The 22,033-nt window shown below is 41.2% G+C and overlaps 1 protein-coding gene across 3 annotated transcripts in view; it reads right to left on the bottom strand.

Moving 5' to 3' along the window:
* Window positions 1–21,205, bottom strand: part of LOC127434484 (mitogen-activated protein kinase kinase kinase 15-like) — a 53,179-nt gene extending 31,974 nt beyond the window's left edge. The window contains exons 1-16 of one of the 3 annotated variants that reach the window (XR_007896052.1): window positions 20,457–21,203; window positions 19,282–19,421; window positions 17,656–17,679; window positions 15,124–15,317; window positions 14,303–14,471; window positions 13,720–13,826; window positions 13,403–13,573; window positions 12,866–12,978; window positions 12,595–12,754; window positions 9,366–9,516; window positions 9,147–9,254; window positions 9,016–9,065; window positions 8,482–8,577; window positions 2,735–2,822; window positions 2,510–2,643; window positions 491–618 (exon numbers count right to left, since the gene is read on the bottom strand). Coding sequence is in view for 2 of the 3 variants with exons in the window: in XM_051687302.1 (XP_051543262.1) it covers window positions 491–618; window positions 2,510–2,643; window positions 2,735–2,822; window positions 8,482–8,577; window positions 9,016–9,065; window positions 9,147–9,254; window positions 9,366–9,516; window positions 12,595–12,754; window positions 12,866–12,978; window positions 13,403–13,573; window positions 13,720–13,826; window positions 14,303–14,471; window positions 15,124–15,317; window positions 17,656–17,679; window positions 19,282–19,421; window positions 20,457–20,757 (2,134 nt within the window). In the remaining variant the exon portion in view is untranslated. Of the gene's footprint in view, window positions 1–490; window positions 619–2,509; window positions 2,644–2,734; window positions 2,823–8,481; window positions 8,578–9,015; window positions 9,066–9,146; window positions 9,255–9,365; window positions 9,517–12,594; window positions 12,755–12,865; window positions 12,979–13,402; window positions 13,574–13,719; window positions 13,827–14,302; window positions 14,472–15,123; window positions 15,318–17,655; window positions 17,680–19,281; window positions 19,422–20,456 lie in introns of all 3 variants that reach the window. The other 2 variants (XM_051687302.1, XM_051687300.1) reach the window with 2 other exon arrangements.
* Between the last annotated feature and the right edge of the window lie 828 nt (window positions 21,206–22,033).

Raw genomic sequence — 22,033 nt, 5'->3', positions numbered from 1 at the left:
GCTATCGTGGAAGAGGCCTGCAATACCTTGTGGATTGGCAGGGATACGGACCTGAGGAGCGGACTTGGGTGCCCCGTTCTTTCATCCTGGACCCCTCGCTCATTCGGAATTTCCATCGCACCCTTTTTTTTTTAAATCGGCCTAACACTGATATTTGTTTGGTAGGTCTTCCAGTCTTTTTGCTGTTTTCTCCCTCAATGAATTTTTATATCAAAATGGTACAAGACTATTCCACTCAAAGGCATGTGACATCAAAAACAAGAGTTAGGTCTGACTCAGTAGTCTGAAAGTAATCAGATTAGATTACTGAAAACATGAAATCCAAGAGATTACTTTACTGATTACAATTTTGTAGAACGTAGTTTTTAATCAATGCCAGATTGCAATTCAGAAGTAATTTACCCAGCACTAGTCACACATCACATTTAATGAAGAAATTAATTGTTAAATTTTAGTCCTAAGACTTTCTTTTTCAGAAACACTCGCGTACCTCCAGGGACTTGTTCCATGAAGATCTTGATATAGCCGTCCTCTGACACTGAGCCCAGGTACTGAACGATGTTCCTGTGTTTCAGGTACTTGTGGAGGGCAATCTCCTCATGCAGAGGCTGAGAGTACCTGCAGATGGCATACCATACTGTGAGACCCTGCATCCACATGTGTGGACAATATGTTTTGATCTCAGTTCAGGAGACTATGCTGTCATTAAATGGTTAAACTTTCAGCACATCGTGTCAAATGACAAAAAACATGGTTCCAATCTCAGCCGAGTTTGTCTTTCGGAGAAATGGTAACATAATTACATCTGATAAGAAACCAGCTTAAGTTTTCACATTAAAACCTGTTTGAGTCAAAAGAGCAGAGTCTTTAGTTTTGTCCGATATGCCATTTTAAAAATTGCATTGATTTATCTTGAAACGGCATGTTGTTAAACACAGTGTCCACATACATGGACAATAGGACTGACTTTCCATAAAAATCCTACATTTATTGTGCATTATCATATTGAGAATCAATGGATGTATGTTACTTTCAGAGGCTGTATACAGAGTTAGGATGAAAATAAACTGCATTTCAAACTGTTCTGAGACCAGTGAAGACAGACAGCACACTGGAGGTTAAGTCATTCTCTAATTATGGAGCAAGGGAGCATCCTATAGCTTTCCTATGCAGTTTATTGCATTCACTTCTAACATCTGGTCAAAAGTTCAGTTTCATGCTGCAGATGATGTTTGGACCACTCAACATGTTTGGCAGACATGGGACAATGATAATCAGTACATACTGTAGATTCTAGTACATAGACTTTTATAAGAATTATTTATTCAGCTTTAGAGAAAATCAGCTGTAATGTCTATAACATTTCAAACATGAATAATTAACAATCCTGGACACATAATAAATTATATGATGAAAAAAAATCTGACTTTCAATAGCTTGGTATTACTTAAAATTTCACAAATTAGTCCCGCTGTCCACATGTGGACATCCATTTTTTTTTTTTTTTTTTTTTGCTTTATTAGGTGCTACTATTTACAAGTCAAAAACAGAAATGGAAAATGCACACAGCAGTCACGTGTGGGAGGTTAAAGGAATAGTTTACCTAAAAATGATAATTCTGTCACACCTTACATGAGAGTTGTTTTTAGCATTACACAACTCAAGTTCTAGTTCTAGCATGTTCAAGTTTGAGCCACTGTGAATGAGCTTCTCTCATAGCGCTCATGAACATGCAACAAACGTCAACATTTTCAAAAAGGGGGCCTGGGTAGCTCAGTGGTAAAAGACGCTGGCTATCACCCCTGGAGTTCGCTAGTTCGCTAGTTTGAATTCTAGGGTATGCTGAGTGACTCCAGTCAGGTCTCATAAGCAACCAAATTGGCCCGGTTGCTAGGGAGGGTAAAGTCACATGGGGTAACCTCCTTGTGGTTGCTATAATGTGGTTCGTTCTCGGTGGGGCACGTGGTGAGTTGAGCGTGGATGCCGCGGTGGATGGCGTGAAGCCTCCACACACGCTATGTCTCCGTGGCAACACACTCAACAAGCCACATGATAAGATGCGCGGGTTGATGGCAACTGGGATCCATCCTCCGCCACCCGGATTGAGGCGACCACAAGGACTTAAAAGCGCACTGGGAATTGGGCATTCCAAACTGGGTGAAAGAGGGGATAAATCCCCCCCCCCAAAAAAGATACTTACATTTACTTAAATAGTATGCCTTCAGAAGACTTGGAATATGATGCACGAGTCACATGGATTACTTTTACAATACTTTTGGGTCCTTTTTATGTTTAAAAGAGAAGCACTATCCACTGCCATTGTATTGAAAAGACAGGCTGTGATATTCATTAAAATTCTCCTTTTGTGTTCTGCACAAGAAAGAAAGGAATACCGGTTTGGAATGACATGAGTGTAAGTAAATCATGACAGAATTTTCCTTTTTGGGTGAACTCTTCTTTAAAACAGCAAAACTTTAGCCATTTAGCCACATGAACCTACAGTTCTTACCTGCTGTCCCTCTCTGGGATCTCTTTGATGGCAATGCGCACCTGGTTGCTCAGATCTCTCCCTGCGTAGACCACTCCGTAAGTACCCTTTCCGAGAACCACCCTGTCTCCATTCTCATTACAGTCGTACTCGTACTGCAGCAATACGCAGGGTTTCAGTACAACAATCCACACAAATATAATACAGACAACATAAAAACTTCAGGTGATCCATGCAAGTTCTCACCTCCAGGGTATCTCCATCTCCCTCCCCCTCCAGCTCAACAGCATTTCCTGATCCATCTGTGATCAACTCCTTTACCATGGAGCAGAACCTTCAAATAACATATTAGTGACAAACATGCACAACATAGGCCCTGTTTACACCTGGTATTAAGATGCGTTTTGGGCGATCCAATCACAAGTGTACAAGCAAGACACATTACTGTTTAGACCTGGTTGTAATATGCGTCTCTTTTGACGAGGGGAGGGTCTCTGATTTCATGATAACATACATTAAAGGAATATTCCGGGTTCAATACAAGTTAACATCAGTCAACAGCATCTGTGGCATAATGTTGATTACCACAAAAATGTATTTAATTTAATTATTAAATTAATTTCAACTTGCCCCTTCTTTTCTTTAAAAAAAGCAAAAATCGAGGTTACTTTGAGGCACTTACAAAGGAAGTGAATATGGCCAATTTTTTGGAGGGATTAAAGGTAGAAATGTGAAGCTTATAATTTTATGAAAGCACTTACATTAATTCTTCAGATTTGTACGCTATTATTTGAACTTTAAAGTTGTTGTTTAAAGTACAGTCGTTTCAGGGTTTTAGGGTTTGTTGACATTTCATCGTCATTGCAATGAAGTTGTAAAATTGGCAATAACTTTACACAGAAAAGGTTAGTAAATTATTTTATTTACATTTATTTTAAGTGCTTATATACAGAACCTCACAGCACAATCCAAAATACAACATTGGAGTTACATTTTGTCAAATAAAGTCCTGAATATCACAGTTTGACAGATGTGAGATACTGCTTAAGAATAATACAAGTACAACTGATTTATTATTATTATTATTAGTAGTAGTAGTAGTAGTATTACAGTGAATATTACATCACTATAAAGTAGTGATATATTTCTGTCATACTTTTTTCCTATACATGTACCATTAATTTTGACTGAGCCTTTATTTTGTAGAGTTTCTGTGTTGTTTTGACCAAGGAACACTGACGTTATGATGGCGACCTCCCACTCTGGTCACTACATGACTCAAGGTGATTATTAAACCGCAAAAGGCTGCTATTTAATTATTAAGTATGTACTCCGTATGTGTCACGATTCACTTTTGTCTGCCCTGTGTTTTGCCCTGTCATCTGTTCCCCCTGGACTACACTTCCCATAATCCCCTGCCCTGATCACTTCCAGCTGTTCCCTTTTGTTCTCACCTGTGTTTCATTTAGTCATTAGTCTTTATGTATATTTATGCCCTGTTGTTTGCTTGTTGTTTGTCAGTTGTTGTAGATGTATATGTGTTTTGACCTCCTGTTTATCGACCAGGTCCAGTCGTTGATGTTTCCTTTGTTCCTGTGTTTTCCCCTCGTGGTTGTTTTCTTTGTTCCTGTGTTTACCCCGTTATTTTGTACTGTGTTTATTTATTTATTATTAAAGTTTGCCGCACCTTGATCCAGCCTCCCGTGACTGTCTTCCTCACTTTATAGAACAACTGACCAAACCAAAATGGATCTAGTGGCATACTTTATACAGTTAAGCTGAGCAAAATGATCCATCAGCGAATACTCACATCATTTTAGCATCATTGCCAGACACACTGGTTTTGCTGATTTCCACCTGAAGTCAATCTACCGGACCGGACTCCTAGCTCACAGGTGGAGGGATTTGCCGGAGACAGGAGACTACACTTGGGAGGAATACGTGAGTTTAACATTGGAAACACTCACTTCAGAGGATCCTCCTCTCTCAATCCCGATCCCGACTTCCGAGTCTTCTATGCCTGAGTCTGCCCCACGCCATGTCACAGCTACGTCTGAGTTTGCTCCAAGCCATGTCACAGCCACACATCCGTCTGCTCCGTACCCTGTCACAGTCACGTCACTGTCGGCTCCATGCCACATCACAGCCACGCCTGAGTCTGCTCCACGTCACTTCACAGTCAATTCTGAATCTGCACCATGCCAGGTCACAGCCAAGCCTCCCACAGCCCCTGTCTCCAAGTTGAATGATCCGCCATTGATATCGGTGCGTTGGGCCACAAGAGCCCTTCCTCACAAATTATCAACGCCCACGGCCAACGAGCCAATGCCCACGCCTGCCACGGCCAACGAGCCAATGCCCACGCCTGCCACGGCCAACGAGCCAATGCCCACTCCTGCCATGGCCAACGAGCCAGAAGCCTCAACAGTCCCAGAGCCAGCGTTACCAGTCTCGTCCGTCCCAGAGCCAGCGTTACCAGTCTCGTCCGTCCCAGAGCCAGCGTTACCAGCCTCGTCCATCCCAGAGCCTGCGTTGCCAACTTCGGCCTGCCGGAGGAGGGGGAGGAGAAAGGTTTGCGTTTCCAAGTCTCTGCCCATGTACACGACCAAGGAGGTCGTTCAAAGTCTCTGCCCATGTACACGACCACAGAGGTCGTTTCCAAGCCTCAGCCCATGTTCACGACCACAGAGATCATCTTCAAGTCTCTGCCCATGTACACGACCACAGAGGTCGTTTCCAAGTCTCAGTCCATGCCCACAACCACAGAGGATTTTTCCCGAGTCTCTGTCTATGCCCACGACCACAGAGGTTGTTCCCAAGTCCCTGTCCATGCCCACGACCACAGAGATTGTTCCCAAGTCTCTGTCTATGCCCATGACCACAGAAGTAGCTCTCGAGACTCTGCTCATGGTCATGACCACTGAGGTCACCTCCCAGTCATCCTGGACTCTTAGCTTCGAGCCTTCCATGGCTCCGCCCCTCGAGCCTCCCTCGGCTCTGCCTGCCACGGCTCTGCCTTCCGTGGCTTCGCCCCTCGAACATGACATGGCTCTTCGCCACCTTGAGCCTGCCATGGCTCCGCCTTCCACGGTTCTTTCCCTCGAGCCTGCCACGGCTCCGCCTTCCACGGCTCCATCCCTCGAGCCTGCCACGGCTCCACCTTCCACGGCTCCGTCCCTCGAGCCTGCCATGGCTCCGCCTTCCACGGCTCCATCCCTCGAACCTCCTACAGCTCCGCTTTCCATGGCTCCGCCCCTCGAGCTTCCCGTGGCTTTGCCTTCCATGGCTCCACCCCTCGAGCCTCCCATGGCTCCGCCTTCCACGGCTTCACCCCTCGAGCCTCCCATGGCTCTGCCTGCCACGGCTTCATCCCTCGAGCCTCCCACGGCTCCACCCTCAGAGTCTTCCACGGCTCCAGTCTCTACACTGTGGTTGCCACCCAGGCCTCCTGACCCTGTTCCAGCCCTGTGGCCGCCAACCAGGCCTCCTGATCCAGTCCCTACCCTGAGGTGGTCTCCTGGCCGTCCACCTGATCTGCTCTGGTCTTCTGGGTCTCCTGGCCGTCTGCCTGATATACTCTGGTCTCCTGGGTCTTCTGGCCATCCACCTGATCTGCTCTGGTCTCCCTGGTCTCATTGCCATCCACCTCATCTGCTCTGGTCTTCTGAGTCTCCTGGCTGTCCACCTGATCTGCTATGGTCTCCCTGGTCTCAAGGCTGTCTGCCTGATCTGCTCTGGTCTCCTGGCTGTCCACCTGATCTGCTCTGGTCTCCCTGGTCTCAAGGCTATCCGCCTGATCTGCTCTGGTCTCCCTGGTCTCATGGGCATCCTCCTGATCTACCCTGGTCTCCTTGGTCTCCTGGCCGTCCGCCTGATCTGCCCTGGTCTCCTTGGTCTCTCGGCCGTCCGCCTGATCTGCTCTGGTCTCCTTGGTCTCTCGGCCATCTGCCCAATCTGCACTGGTCTCCCTGGTCTTCCGGCCCTTCACCTGGTCCACTCTGGTCTCTTTGGTCCCTGGCTTCATCTTGGCCCTGCCTCCCTTACCAGCCATCCTTGGGCATCAGGAGCTGCCCATTAGAGGGGAGCTATGTCACGATTCACTGTTGTCTGCCCTGTGTTTTACCCTGTCATCTGTTCCCCCTGGACTACACTTCCCATAATCCCCTTCACTTCCAGCTGTTCCCTATTGTTCTCACCTGTGTTTTATTTAGTCATTAGTCTTTGTGTGTGTGTGTGTGTGTGTGTGTGTGTGTGTGTATATATATATATATATATATTACACACACACACACACATACATATATATATATATATATATATATATATATCGACCAGTTCCAATCGTTGATGTTTTCTTTGTTTCTGAGTTTTCCCCTTGTGCTTGTTTTCTTTGTTCCTGTGTTTACCCCATTATTTTGTACTTTGTTTTTATTTATTTATTTATTATTAAAGTTTGCCACACCTAGATCCAGCCTCCCGTGACCTCCTTCCTCACGTTATAGTATGTGCCTCCTGCTACAATGTGAATTTGCACTCTGTTTACTGTCATCTGCTACAAAGCACGCAATGCTCATGACGGTGTTTTCCCTGTATGAGCCTTGGAGGAGCTTTAACATTTACGAGCAGCCGGCATCAGCATAACACTTTCTCCACACATTCACAAGCGCTCACATTTGAATTACATGCAAACTATATATTTATCTCATTAAATAGCAGCTTTTGCAGTTAAATAATCTCACTATGACATATCGTAATTTTAATTTGTGGGCTGAATGTTTACATAATGACATTCGTACATCAGATGGTATCGTTTTTTTTGGTATCGGAGCATTTTTACGAGTATGAGTACTAGCACATGAGCGTGGTACCACGCTCATGTTCTAGTACTCATACTCGTAAAAATGTCTTGTTTATGTCTTGTGGTAATACTTTTGAAAAAGTGAGTGCTTTAATGTTCATTCACTTCCATTGTAAGTGCCTCACTGTATACCAGATTTTTGCTTTTTTTAAAGAAAAGGAGGGACGAGTTGAAATACATTTTTTGTGGTAATCAGTATTATGCCACAAATGCTGTCGATTGAGCTTAACTTGTATTGAACCCAGAATATTCCCTTAATCACTACATTGGTGTATTACTACATGACAATGAGGTGCAAAAAAGTAAAAGAAGAAAAAGAAAGCATGACAAATGGTGAACTGTTTCTCTCAATTATATTTGCATTTAATCAAAGCACAAACATGACGTAAGGACAGCATTCTCATTTATTTATGCAAAGTACCTGTATTAAATGAGCTTGGGGTGTGTGTGCCTCATATCTAAGTCCCTGCATGTTGATATCAGGCACACTAAAGAAGTTCTGTGAAGTTTTTGTGCTTTAAAACTGCACATAACCACTAAGTTAAAGCTAAGTTTAAAAATCTTGTTTAGCTCAGTGGTTGATTGACACCTGAGTGGGCGGTGCTTCGCTGCTGTTCCAATGTATTCTAACAGATAGAATTTACACTACGATCCCAAAGTGATCACATCATTTTTTGACCTCTTTCAACCACCTCCAAATGTGGTTGAAGTGGACAAAACATTTTGGACACTGTTCACACCTGTCTTTAGCATCATCCCATTTCAAATGGATTGCCCAAAATAGAGCCTAAAACCTTGTGTAAATGGGGTAAATTAGTAATATTCATAACAATAGAGTGCTACACTACCCTATAAAGCCAAAACACAGTAACTATGCCAACAGTAAAACTTGAAATATGGCTTCAAAGTTTTTTGATTGTCCAGCCAAATGTGGATTGTCAAAATTTCACACTCCACTTTCTCTGAATCCAAGCATAGTTCAGCCAAACAAGTCTAACAGTCTCACGGGACAGTTCATAGTCTAAAATACCAGATTTTAGTCAATTTTGACCAAATGTGTGGTTACTGTGTTTTGGCTTTGAAGGCAAGTACAGTTTGAAACATAAAGCGATGATGTTAACACAGTCATACCAACCTGCCACACTGCTCCTCTGTAGAGAAGTAGATCTGGAAATCATCAGAGTTATCGTGGACATATAAAAAGCAGCAGCGCTCATCAAATTTTGAGATGCTACAGAGTGGAAAGAGAGTGGATAGTGGATTTGTTTCCCATCCTTAAGATTATGAACAGATCACATTTAAATGGAAGGTGTGCTGTTGAAACAGCATATGTAATGTGAAGAGCCAGAAGATCATAGAAGTCTTAATTGTTACTGAGGCTATCATTCTTCTACCTAACATCTCCTTTGGTGTTCCACAGAAGTCATACAGGTTTGGAACATCAGGAGGGTGAGTAAATGATGACAGTTATTAAATTTTTTGGGTAAACTATATCCTTAACAAACACAGTGAAGAGAATCTTTTATCTCCAAAGTAGGACTAGTTCCTAAATCATCAACATGTCTCACTTGGTTACATCATGTTAAGTGACAGTGTGCAGTCAAGGAAAGAGACACTGAGAAACTGAGAAAAGAGGTATTGAGAGAAAGTGAGAGAGAAAGACTCCTACCTAATGCCTTTGATGGATGACGCTGTGAAGTTCCACTCATGTATGCCCTTCTGTGCACAGATCAGGAATAGCAAACAATGATATGAGGCTCCTTAAAAAATACACTATTTTGAAATTTTGAGGGTACTGACCGTCTCAGCAGGAGACACATGCCATATAGAAACATTCTTTTCTTCAGCTTCACTGTTAATTGACACGTACGAAGGCTGGTACACTTTAGTCGGCTCTAGGATCAACACCTGCACAATGGAAAAAGTGTCAGGGCCATTAGGAACTGTTCTACATCAATGAATGCCATGTCATTACAGGTATGATCTTGAATAAGACAATAAAATAAGGTAGTGTAGTACTGGAAAGCGGAGGCCATTGGTTGATCCCTGTGTGGCCTCCACGATAATGTCCATCCAGAAGTTGAGTCTCTCTCTCTGAGGAGAATGCTCTGTGTTCTGCTTCTTAAAATGCTGAATCAGCTGAAGGTTCTGGACGACTGATCGTAGGTACCTGACAGTAAAAATTAATATCCAAAAAACTGAATATTCATCAGCGATGTAGTCATGATCAGTTGTGTTGTCAGAGTCAAGACTATGTACATTATTCAGAGTAGTGCCATATTTGATTTTTGACAGGAATGTAAATGAGGCTGTGAGGGATAGGCTCTTTACTGATAGGTTCTTTGAACTTGTTATCTGTTAGCCAATTGGCTCGCTCACATGAGACATTTTAAGCTAACTGGCTCGCATAGTGTATGCTGATTGGTCCTTTGACATGTACATTGATAAGCCATCAACTTTGCGCCTCTTTCTTTGTCTAACATTTAAATAGCTCAGTATTGCAAATAAGCCATTTTCAGTGGAGCACACTGCAATAGTTTTTCTCTGAAAAGGCTTTTTGCTCAGGTGGTTGCTGGGGCTTTTCTTCTATCAGCTCCTATCAGCATGCTTTTGGCCATGACACATAGAAGCGCGTCTTTAGCTGGCTCTACACTAGCAGACTCAGAACAACTTGAATTGTGTATGTGGTGTAATACTTAAGACCGTTTTCGCTAATCTTGTCCTCCTAGTCAGTGAGCCTGTCACATTTACCGATTTAAAACGGAGTGAATATGTCACACTTAACGACTGCCTTTGACTTTTTTCAAAGCTTCATTGTCACACCCCATTTTCGCAGCCAATCAACCTGAAGCTTGCCTGTGTGTTCACGTGAAATGTGAACACACAGGCAAATATGAACAGTGTGTTTCGCAGCAGCGGCTGCAGTTTATGTTTTATTATTTCTGGTTACATGCAGAAAGAATAGAAAGTGCCGAAAGTGTTGGACATCATTCTATAACCTAACCTTTTGTTGATTAAAACAAAATGGTTTGGCTCTATATTTTTAAACACATTTTTGAAATATATATTTCAATTTGGCAATTATTTGAAAAATCCCTTGTCCCCTTAATCTGGTACACAACTTGTATGACATTTACTGTTATTTATGTTTTGTTTTTTTTTTACTCTTTTTGTCTTCTCAGATCATGCATTAGTGGAAGGCCTAACAAGTGTATAAAAAAGCAAAACAAAATATTGTGCTTTTTCATGCTTTTTCTGCAGAAAAAAAATAAATAGCATCCCTCCTCCGGAAAAAACAAACACTTTATACATGAACTGCACTCATTCGTCATTGCCTTGGTGGCATGTTCCCGCCCCACCCATAGCCAGTGATAAATTCAAGCAAGCCAGATGTGTATTTTTAGTGTTTCAATGCATTAACTCAGCTGGGAGTTCAAACAGTCAAGCGATTAACACCTCCTGCTGAGAGGTGCTAATGGGCATTCTGTCTCCCTCTGCCTGGCCAGTGATTATGTTATTGAAGCTAACACCTGAAAATCATTGGAAAAATCAGCTAGTATAGAGCCAACTTTAGCAAAATCTGGCCTCACACACATCGCTTTCTTAGGTCATTATATTAAACAAATCCACACAAAGCTAGTCTAAGTCACTAGTTCAATAAGCTCTGGGCTTTCCTGGACCGGGTAAACATTATGAGTCAGGTCATTAGCCTTTTAAGCCATTCGGCCAAACAGGCCCAGGCATACATAGAAATGTAGTTAATTAGCGTAACGCCATTTGGCCAGTGGCCATAGGCACACCTAGCTAACATACACTCTGTGCACATGGCTCTTCGGAGCAGCAGCAGTACATAAGTCTTGGCGATAGATCTGCTTGGCTGGGGGGGTTATGTTTTGTGTTTATGTGTGATGCGTTTGTGCAGCTTCCCTGCTTTGTTTGGGGATTGTTTGCATGTCTTGATGCAGCATGTCTTGTGTTTTGTCCTTGCTTAACTATGTTTGTGTATTTTCTAGAAGTTGCGAGTCTCTGTACTTCCTCTGCAGCAGCAGCATAAGCAGCAATGTAGTAGATCAAGTCTGCCAAGTTCAAAATCCTATCAACATATCATATCCACATTAACATGCAAATTTTTTTCAAGAGTTGTCATGACTGAAATGACCAGAGTTCAGGCATGAAACTTTAAGTGCCGCAAATTTGTTATCTGTTTGCCAATTGTCTTACTCACAAGTGACAAGTTAAGCCAGTCAGCTTGTATGGTGTAAGCTGAAGTTATTGGGTGGCCAATCAACTTATGTCTCTTTGTTTTAAATTTAAATTGCACAGTTTTGCAAATAAGTCAGTTCACTGCAGCACACCTTTGAGTTTTTCTTTAAAAACCCACACCCTCCCCAGCTTCACTTGTCCAATTCTGCTACATGGGGATAGTTTGTATGTCTAGCTGTGCAGCAGCATGTCATATATTCCAGCTGCAGCGTGTCTTGCATTGTGTCTAAATGTGCAGCAGCATGTTCCCATGTTTAAAGTTGCTGTAAGCGATTTTTGCCATTCTAACTTCCACGAGACTGAGTCTTTGAATTAGCCACACCCCCTCTTTCAAAAACCCTGCACATCAAAGATTCCGTTGAAACTGACACTGAGTAGAAGAGCAGAATTAGAGCAGCATTACTGTGTGTTCCCATGGTTGTCAAACATAAAAGTAGCAAAATAGCACTATTCAGCTGACAAATGTTATGAATCTGAATATGGCATTAAGCCTCAATGATCCTCTTTAACTACTACACTATGAGAATGTGCAAAATTATTGACAAGCAAAAATATCAAAGACTGCGGCCCATGGACACATTTTTGTTTACTGTTTACAGAGTCTAGAACTTACACAGAGACCGATGAGATATCTCAGGACACTTATTTTGTGATATCTTTCAGAAACTAGGAACATTTTCTGCAAACCATTCCATAAAAACATCACTTACAGCACCTTTAACTCAGTATGACTGTGTGTTTTCTAGCAGTAGCAACTAGCAAGTCTCCATTGCTCTGCAGCAGCAGTGTAGCAGATCTATTCTGCCAAGATCAATATCCTATCAATAGTCATACCTACATTAGCATGCTAAATCTTTCCGAGAGTTGTCATGACTGAACTTTATTTTTTAATAGTGCAGAGGAACATGTTCTCCTTTTTTTCATGCTAGTTATTCTATTTTTGTTAATATGACATAAATATACTACAGGTACACTGCAAGTTTACCATATGGGCGGCTTGAGTTTGAAGAGTTTCTCTGCAGCCTGTACAGCTTTGGGAATATCACTGGCCAACATACTGACAGTAAAGAACTGCCCCACATCCCAATAGTTATTCATCTTCTCCAGACTGCCTTTACGGCCCAGCAGACTGTTCAACCTCACACCTGTAAGAAAGAGACAGACAGAGAGACTGAGAGCAGGTTTTTCCGGTTTTCCCTTCATGAAGTGAACTGACAAGCTGAAACAGGAAACAGGATGAATGTGTTCCCCCTTACCGATTTTCCTGAGTTCTATGGAAGTCTCAAACTGCTGTCCAGACACAATAAGCAACACTGCCAGATTAATGCCTGAATATAGAGTGGGTTGCAGCTCAAAGCCTTTTCTATACCTGCAACACACAATAAATATTAAACAACTAGATTTTCAGAAGAAAATGTGAGTGTTGCTTGCCCATACAAAAATTGGCAACACAATACTAGGGTATATTGGGTGATTGCTAAGGCTTTACTATGTGATTGCTAAGGTGTTCTGAGTGTTTTTAGCTTCTTTTATACAGTTACTAAGGTGTTCTAGGTGGTTGCTAGGTCTTTGCTTTCAGGTCCCATTCAAGAATTGACCCCCCAAGTCTCTATGATATTCTAATCCCTAGAAACAGTATGGCTCTGGTCCTTTCTTCAATGCAAGTCTTTGGGATTATAGTTACTTATAGTTAGTATACTTAGAATAGTTACAATACACAGTTGTCTCTGCACATTAAAATGTTCACCTGTAAACTAAAATTAGAAAAAGCTTCTTGCAAGTATTTAACTCACCACTGGATGGCGTTGTCTCTGTTTTTGGTGTCCTTGCAATCAGAGTCAAGGAAAATGTCTTTATAGATGCGGCCACACAGACAGAACATGTCAGGTGCAGGGAGCTCACATGACTGCAGAACCTGCAGCATCACACGTAAAGCCTGCTCTCTGTCTCCCGGGCTGTTCCGTCTGTGAGCACATAAACACATATACAAACATAAATCCATTTGCTTTTCAGATCAAAGGGGCTGTATTAGAAATAGAACCAAGTTCAATGTTTGTTTGCCAAGCATATGAACGGGAGAATAAACCACACGATGCAGATTTGTGGTCACCTATTGAGCGCAAAAGCATAGTGGAACTGGATCATGGGCTGGTTGGCCAAGTCACAGGTGGGCAACATCTCAATGGTCTGTACCAGCTTCACCATGGCATCGTAGTCCTGAAACCAGACACCAGATACTTTTGGACAAGGAATATTCCAGGTTAAATACAAGTTACTAAGGAATAATTGACTCAAAATGAAAGTTTTGTCATCATATACTCACCATAGTGTTATCCAAACCCTTAAGACTTTATTTTTTTCTTCTTCCATGAAATACAAAAGGAGATGTTAAGCAAAATGTTAGCCTAAATCACCATTCACATTCAGTGAATCTTTTCTCCATATAACGAAAGTGAATGGTGACTGCGGCTAACATTCAGCCTAATTGACATCTCATTTTTGTTCCAAAGAAGATTGAAAGTCATAAGAGTTTGGAACAACATAAGGTTGAGTAAATTCTTTCTGAGTGTACTATCCCGTTCAGCTATCCCTTTAAGCTTGCTTTTCAATACCATGCAGAATATCTTGTACTGTAGTTTTTAAAAACAAACAAAAAGGTGCTGACAGTTCTGTCATGCTTTAGATATGTATACCTGTATATCTCTGTAGGAGAAGAGCAAGTTCATCACAATATCCTGAGTTAAAACCTCTGTGTTGTCAATGCGTAGTTTGATACGGGTAAGCTCCTTGGCCAACTCTTCTCCCTGGTATTTATCTCGAGCTTTTCGAATGTCATTCAGGAGTGTGTCTTTGTATGAAGCACTGCAGGGAGGAAGAATCGGTGACAGAATGGGGATCACTGACCGTCTGATGCACATTGCACATGAAAATAGCAAGAGCTGGTGAAAATCGTCAGTTCCAGTGTGATTGGCTGGCTTTATACAACTTTCAGGAGTCTGGTGCACCAGTCTACCTGTAAACAAAGTTGTGTTTACAAGGTACTGGACTCATACAATGAGCATGAGCATGAGCATGACACTTGTTAGAAGATACTGGAGTTCCCAATAAATCTTGCGTGCATTTGTGTGTGTGTCTGTCTTGATGATATAATCTGTCCTCCACATGGAGTTCCATTTCTCCACTGCAGCGACAATGAGACTCAGTTCTCCCGAAATTCTTGAGTATCATTTAACACCTAATTAAAGATGCACACAGTAATTTTTCCCCCATTAAAAAAGTTTTACTCCTAAAGGAATTAATTGTAAATTTGAACCATATTTATAAAATCATGACCACTCAAATGAGATGAGGACTCTAGTCATACCAGTAACCTTGTAAAAGCTGTTTTATTCTACATGAGGGAGGGGCGCCCTCATGGAGGCTGCCATTTTAGAATCACATGACCACCTGAATACTATTTGCTTAATCTCAGTAACCATATTGTCAAAAATGATCATAACGTGAGCAGCCATACCAAGATGTGACGTGAATATCTTTGAGCAAGCTGACAAAGCGATCCACCAACGGGACGCAGAGGGGCCCCAGAAGGTTATCCCAATTGGGTTGCATGTACTCCGACGCTCTTCGCTGGGCTACATTCTCACAGCATAAGTACTCGTTGTTGGGTGTCATCACGTATGGAATGAAATAGTAGTTCCCACTGGAGGCCTGAGGAAGAGAGGAACAAACTCTAAATCTATGAACAAATATAGTTTTTCTGTGATATACAGTAGGGGTTCTTACAATGATTAGGACATTTTTTATTAAAATTCTGTCTTCAATTACACACTCTCATGTTGATTCAAACCCGTATGACTTTCTTTCTTCCGTGGAACACAAAATGAAATGTTATGAAATACTTTTTGGAATAGCTGTTGGGTAAACTGTTTATTGAAGAGATCTAACAAATTTCAGAATTTATTTTTTAACTGTAATCAAATAACCCTAAAGTTAAGCTAGCCATGGTCTTTGGTTTGTTTGAAAATAAACTGCAGGAAAGTAGTTCTCCAAGCTCAGGATTATGCACCACTGCTCAACAGTATAAGATCCTACAGTATAATATCAGATCAGACTTGTAGGAGACCACAGGAATGTGTTTGTCTTGAATAAGATGTGATATAATCAATTAATTCTTAATTCATGACAGTTAAAACTGTACCACTGTGTAAAATAACAGAATGTCTGGCAGAATTATCAGTGTTAATAATGCTGTACTCATCAAGCTGGCAGCCACTCTGAGTATCAAGAAAATCCTGTTAACACCTCTGTGATAATGTACTATCCTAGAATTAAAGAGTGAAATGTAGGAGGTGGCCACAGCACATCTTAGTGCTCTGCCACATCAACACTTCAAATGTAAGAGGTCACCTGAACCTTATTTCAAGTCAAATGCCCATCATGCATTCACATTCACATGCATTCATATTATAGGATCTGAGATAGACAGTGACATTAATGGTCACTCATTCCTATACATATGGATGAGAAGCCACTGCTTGGTTGTTTACAGCATGCACCAGCATGTTTGCAGTACCTACTTTGTTCCTTAGACCGGAGCCCCTATACTCAGGAGGCAACTGGACCCATGGGAAGCCTATTTTAACTGGCCTTGCAGTCTTCTCCAGATAATACATACAAAGAGAGATAAGAAGATAGAAAAGGACAGCAAAAGAATAAAGGGAATGGAAAGAAAAGGAGAAAAATAGAGTGACAGTATATATGCACTACACAATAAAAGTGAATGAGGAAGCTATACAGAAGAGAGAAACTATAATATAGAAGGAACTACAGAGGAATTATAAGATAAGATAAAGACATTTAGAGAATGACTCCTATGATCAGGTGATTAAGAAACTGAAAGGAACGGTTCACCCCCCAAATTCTGTTATCATTTACTCCCCCTTATGTCTTTCAAAACCCATTTGAGTTATTAATAGCAGAAAGTCCAAATTGCTCTTTTCCATACAATGAAACTGAACGGTGAACACGGCCATCGAACAAGATTTGGAGTGAATAACAACTTAAATGTAATTCTGTTCCTCAAACAAAGCTATCATAATGTATGCCTTAGAAGACATGAAATATAGTGCACAAGTTTTATGGACTACTTTTATGATGCGTTTATTTTATATTTGTGTGTGTGTGTCCTTTTTGGTGCTTGATATCCCTGATAGCCCATCCACTTAAATTAATCCCTCCACTTTTATCTTCGAATGGAGCTTGGACATTCTGTTTAACCTCTTCTTAGGTGTTCCATGGAAGAGAAAGTAATTTGGGTCTGGAATGACATGAGGCTGAGAACTGAATTGGTGTCAGAATTTGAATTTTTGAGTGAATTATCCCTTGAACATCAAAGCCAAAATTCCTAAAGAATATCAGACTATGAAAGCAAACATAGGAATAGCTTCCTTACTGTTTGCAAGACTGATATTGAATCAATCAAAAACTGACCCTGAATCAGTGTTCTGACACAGAGGAACTCTGTGAACACATATGTGCCTCTATTGTGTGTTTCAGAGTCATTTCAGTGAATCATTTAGTTCTAAACTGCTGCCAATGTTATGGTCAGCTCCCTCTCTGCACCCGTTCTATTTAAGAGGTCTATTTAAAGACCAGCACTAAGTGTACAGGGCTCTGATACCAATGACCCGCTCCTTTCACAAACAAACCACTAACACCCACTGACTGACCAAAGTATCATTACACCTTGAGAGCCCTTGTGGGTGTATCAGAATCAGAAATGGTCTTTTTGCCGAGACATGGCAACCCATCAGAACCTTGTTTCCACTCACAAAAGATTAGTGTATGTGGATCGGCCCAACGTGTAATAAGTGGAGGATGTATTTTAGGGTCATGACACAGAAGAGCACGCAAATCATAGCATAGTATGTCATACAAGCTTCAAATATCATACACAAAGCTCTTGACACACGAGAATAGTGGCAAAGTCCTCAAATGTCATCAAATTACTAATCCTTTTGAGTCTGCAGTGATTTGTGATACTTACTGTGTTTTTCTGTGCCACCATGTCCTACATAAAAAAGAAAAGAAAGAATGACTTAAAAATAACATATTTTATGCCACTTACAGAAATAAATGACTTTATTTTGCACCACTATAGCATGTTGTTCATCACCAGCAAATGATATTGAAGTGTATTATAAGATTAATTTTTAATAAGTAGATTTTTCAATTGTCTGATGAAAATGCAAGAGGTGCTTGCTTGTGTAAAACTCGCCACCACAGTTTAGGATGTTTTGGGTGGTAACCAGGGCTGTGTTATATGGTTGCTAAGGTGCTCTGAGTAGTTGCTACTGTGGCGTTGCTAGTTGGTTGCTAGGGTGTTCTGGGTGGTTGCTATGCTACAATCTGCATGTGCTGCGTGCTTCAAAATGAAAGTGTGAAACCAGCTGCTCATACACTGAAAACACCACATTATGAGCATCACACGCTTTGTGTGTGTATTGATGACAGAGAGCAGAGCACTCATTCATCGTGAAGCATGCAGCACATGCAGATTCTATATTTATATAATTAAATCGCAGTCTGTTGCGGTTTATTAAGCACATTATGCCATATAGCGATCTGCTTAAACAGAGGTGCGAAGTTGTTGTCAAAAATATGCTAACTGAAAGTGCTTCACTCTGTTTTCCACCAAAATAAAAGCTCAAATTAACTAGATACATGCAACTGCACAATAATTATAAATCAATAATAATTACATTATATTTAAGCAATATCTCACAAGCAAGAGTGCTGTTTTCAGTTTTCATCAATGCATTAATACTGTGTTGCTCTGTTGTGCAGCACTGCATTTGACACACATTTTTATGAATTCATTTGATTAGACAGCCTTTTGATAATAAAATTTGATTAAACTTTAAAATGGAATTCAGAAAAAAAAAAGGGGGAAAACAGTTTTTGGGGAAAAATAAAACAGAATTTTGAAAAAATAACACAGATTTCATAGGGCCCTAGATTAGCACCTATGTTGGCACATATGTACTGTATTTCAAAATATTTTGCCTTAGAAATCACCACTTGCTTAGTGTGTTGTACTTTCAGTAACACATGGAAAAAATGTTGCTATTATGCCACTTATTAAATGTATTTCCTGACCAATGACAGTGTGGTACAGTGAATTAAACTAGACTGAAGGAGTTAGATATATTAGTGGCATAAGCGAAGCAAACGGTCATGAACAAATACAGTTGCACAAACAGATCTCGTGACCCCACTCCCCATGCATGATTGCCATCATACACACTATGCTAGAGCACATGCTTTTCCAATGTCTCCCTAGCAATGTGTGCAGCTGTCCTGGTACTGCTAAGGGGTTGCATGCCTGAGCTATAATACAGAGTGTGTTGTCCCAGCAGCTCTTCTGTCCAGTGTCCAGAAAACATAATACCCTCGTACGCTGAGAATAGCAGGCCCTGGTAGTGGCCGGCCTCTTTGTACAGATGACAAAGATGCCAAATTTACCCCCTCATTTGTAATCCAGAAGTAACTTTATTCAAAAAGCAATGGAAGTCTATGGCATTTCGCCCTTTAGATAGCTAGGTAAACATACAGTATGGCTGCATGTGTTTGTGTGAGTGAAGGTGTGTGTTTTTAAGACCAGAACTCTCACCTTCAAGGACTGTGCTGTGTCAGGGTCTGTGTCGTGGTAGAGGATTACATTATTGGCCATGTCAAAGCTCTCACGCACACCAAGGTGATAGAACAGTGAGGGCTGTCTGAACACATCGCTCATGTCCACCACAGCAATGTCTGCAATCAGTCAGGCACACAATGAGCAAACTGGAGGAACATATACTGTTCAATCCCCCTAATGCAGTACAGAATGCTTTATTTGCAAAAGTACTTCATAAAACAGTCTCTGTAACACTGATTCATAACATGATCTAGAAAGATTTCTTGACCCACTTCTTTTTAGACAAATGTAGTTTTGCGCAATTAATGCATTTCAGGAAATTATGACCATAACAGACCCCATGTTTGTTCTTTTGTCAAATACGTACATTTTCACATGAGCTTCCTTTGTACACCACACACAATATAAAATCTTTAAATAAACTTTAGTCTATTTAATGTGGTTATATTTGTTATTTTCTATTCAAACAAACTGACATTCATTCAATGGACATTTATGCAAGCTACTGAAAATATGGTTGAAAGCTTTGCAATAGTGGAAATCCCAAAATACAAGACCAGACTTGATATAAGCAGGATCTCACGCATAACTTGAAGACTCAGTACAGAAGTGGAAGCTACACAATACAATATGAAATAGCCTATTTTTAAAATATTCTGTTACTTTTGCCTAAATGGAATATACTATAGAATATAAAGTTAAACACCCAAACATAGGCCAAAGTTAAACCAGATGTGTCTTGACAACAAAGAGTGTGCAGCCACACCTGCAAGAGGGAGGTGACTTGGCTAGTAATTTCCAGGAAAGGAATGTGCTGGAGGCAAAGGATCCCAATTGCACTCTTAAATTCCTTAATGGAAACTAACAATCTTCCCATGGGAATGCCCAGTGACACCCAATCCCCTTAGAATAACACAAATAAGCCCAAAACACATGTACTTTGGATAAGTACAGTGCTACATGACCTGAATTGGGTGTGTCATATTATTCTAAAATATGGGTGTTAGGGGACCTACCAACATGCAGAGTTGAATATGATCCAGGATTGCGCACCGTTGCCCTAAATCTAACATGACATGTGCCATGCATCCAAAACAGTTAGACATGATGTAGGATTGCGCACCCATGCCCTGGGTCCCATGCTAACTCACCTGCGTCATAAAAAGTATCAAGGACCGATGTCTCTCCAAAGTCTAAGCGTCCAAAAGTCACTGTGGTTAATATGGCACTCTCTGCGTCGCAGGCGCGCTGGAGACATTGCAGCGCCCCGGACTCTGGGCTGTTGGCAGCCACTGCCTTCAGTCCATCATTCAGCACATAAACCGCCCTCAGGGACCGCTGTTTGGGACTCGGGCTGGTGACATCGGCTATATCCACGCCTGCAGACATGGAAACCGCAGCGGTGTGATCTCCTCCAGCTTCTGCTGTAGTTTGATTTGACATGATCTCCATAGTGAGAGTAATAGTTGTCCCCCCCTGCGCGTTCTTCTTTTCTTTCCGTCGTTAATCAATCATGAATAACCAAAGTTTACTGCGCACCTGTGGCACGGAGAGATGGCTGTGACGTCCAGCGTCTTGCAATTCATTAAAGCAGCGTGCATCACTATTATAATCGATCATCCAGTCCTGGACCAGTTTTATCTCGTTTGGAACTGAGGCACAGGGAGAGAGGGACTTTTATGCACCAACAGTTATGCACGTATCCAAAACGCAACTCTTTACAAAATAATATCCACTTGTTTTCTGGCTGAGGAAGTTAGGCAACACTTCATGTAAAAGACGCAAAGACGCTACTCGTTACCATCCTATTTGAGGAAGTCATTCCACTCCTACCCTCTTAGAAAACTACATAATCTAATCGTTTCCTTAAACGTGTATCCTTCCGTTCAACCGTGACCATACAGCAATGTCAGAGTATTTCATAAGACAACTGCGTAAATCCAGAGGACAGTATTCTGGCATTTCCCCTTGCGCTGTTGTCACTTCATGTGCAGTCACTCACTATTGAATCAAAATGTATAAATATAAAACTAACCCGTGTTGATAAGCGCATGGCAGTGTTGTAGTCAAGACCACCTAAACCGAGACCAAGTCAAGACCAAGACCAGAGTGTATCGAGACCGAGACAAGACCAATAATTTAAGGGGTTGAGACAAAGTCGAGAACAAGACCAAGGCAGGGCGAGACCGAGTCAAGACCAAGACCAGACCAGACCAGACCAGTGCGAGTCCCACACTGCATGACACACTTACGATAAAATGTAGAACATGCAAACCATAGATATTCCTCAAATTGATCTGAAAGATCCACATTCCCATAAAAACACCCACAGAAAACAATTAACCTCTTTTATTGCCATATATACATACATATATATATATATACATATATATATATATATATATATATATATATATATATATATATATATATATATATGTGTGTGTGTGTGTGTGTGTGTGTGTGTGTGTGTGTGTGTGTGTGTGGGCAGGTTTAAGTGGTTTACAAGGACTTTTTTTAGGTTACAAACTGGAAATTACAAGGGTATTATGCTATAAATGTAGTTTATGAAGACATTTCTAGAATCCCCATAATTCAAATTGCTTAAAAAACATACTAAACGACGTTTTATTGAAATGTAAAAATGCAGAAAGTTTAGGGGTAGGCTTAGGGGACAGAATCTATAGTTTGTACAGTATAAAAATCATTATGTCTATGGAGAGTCCTT

The sequence above is a fragment of the Myxocyprinus asiaticus genome, chromosome 44 (assembly GCF_019703515.2).
Source record: "Myxocyprinus asiaticus isolate MX2 ecotype Aquarium Trade chromosome 44, UBuf_Myxa_2, whole genome shotgun sequence".
Taxonomy (NCBI): Eukaryota; Metazoa; Chordata; class Actinopteri; order Cypriniformes; family Catostomidae; genus Myxocyprinus; species Myxocyprinus asiaticus.
Note: the sequence above shows the minus strand (reverse complement) of the source record. Positions and strands in the feature narration are given on the sequence as shown.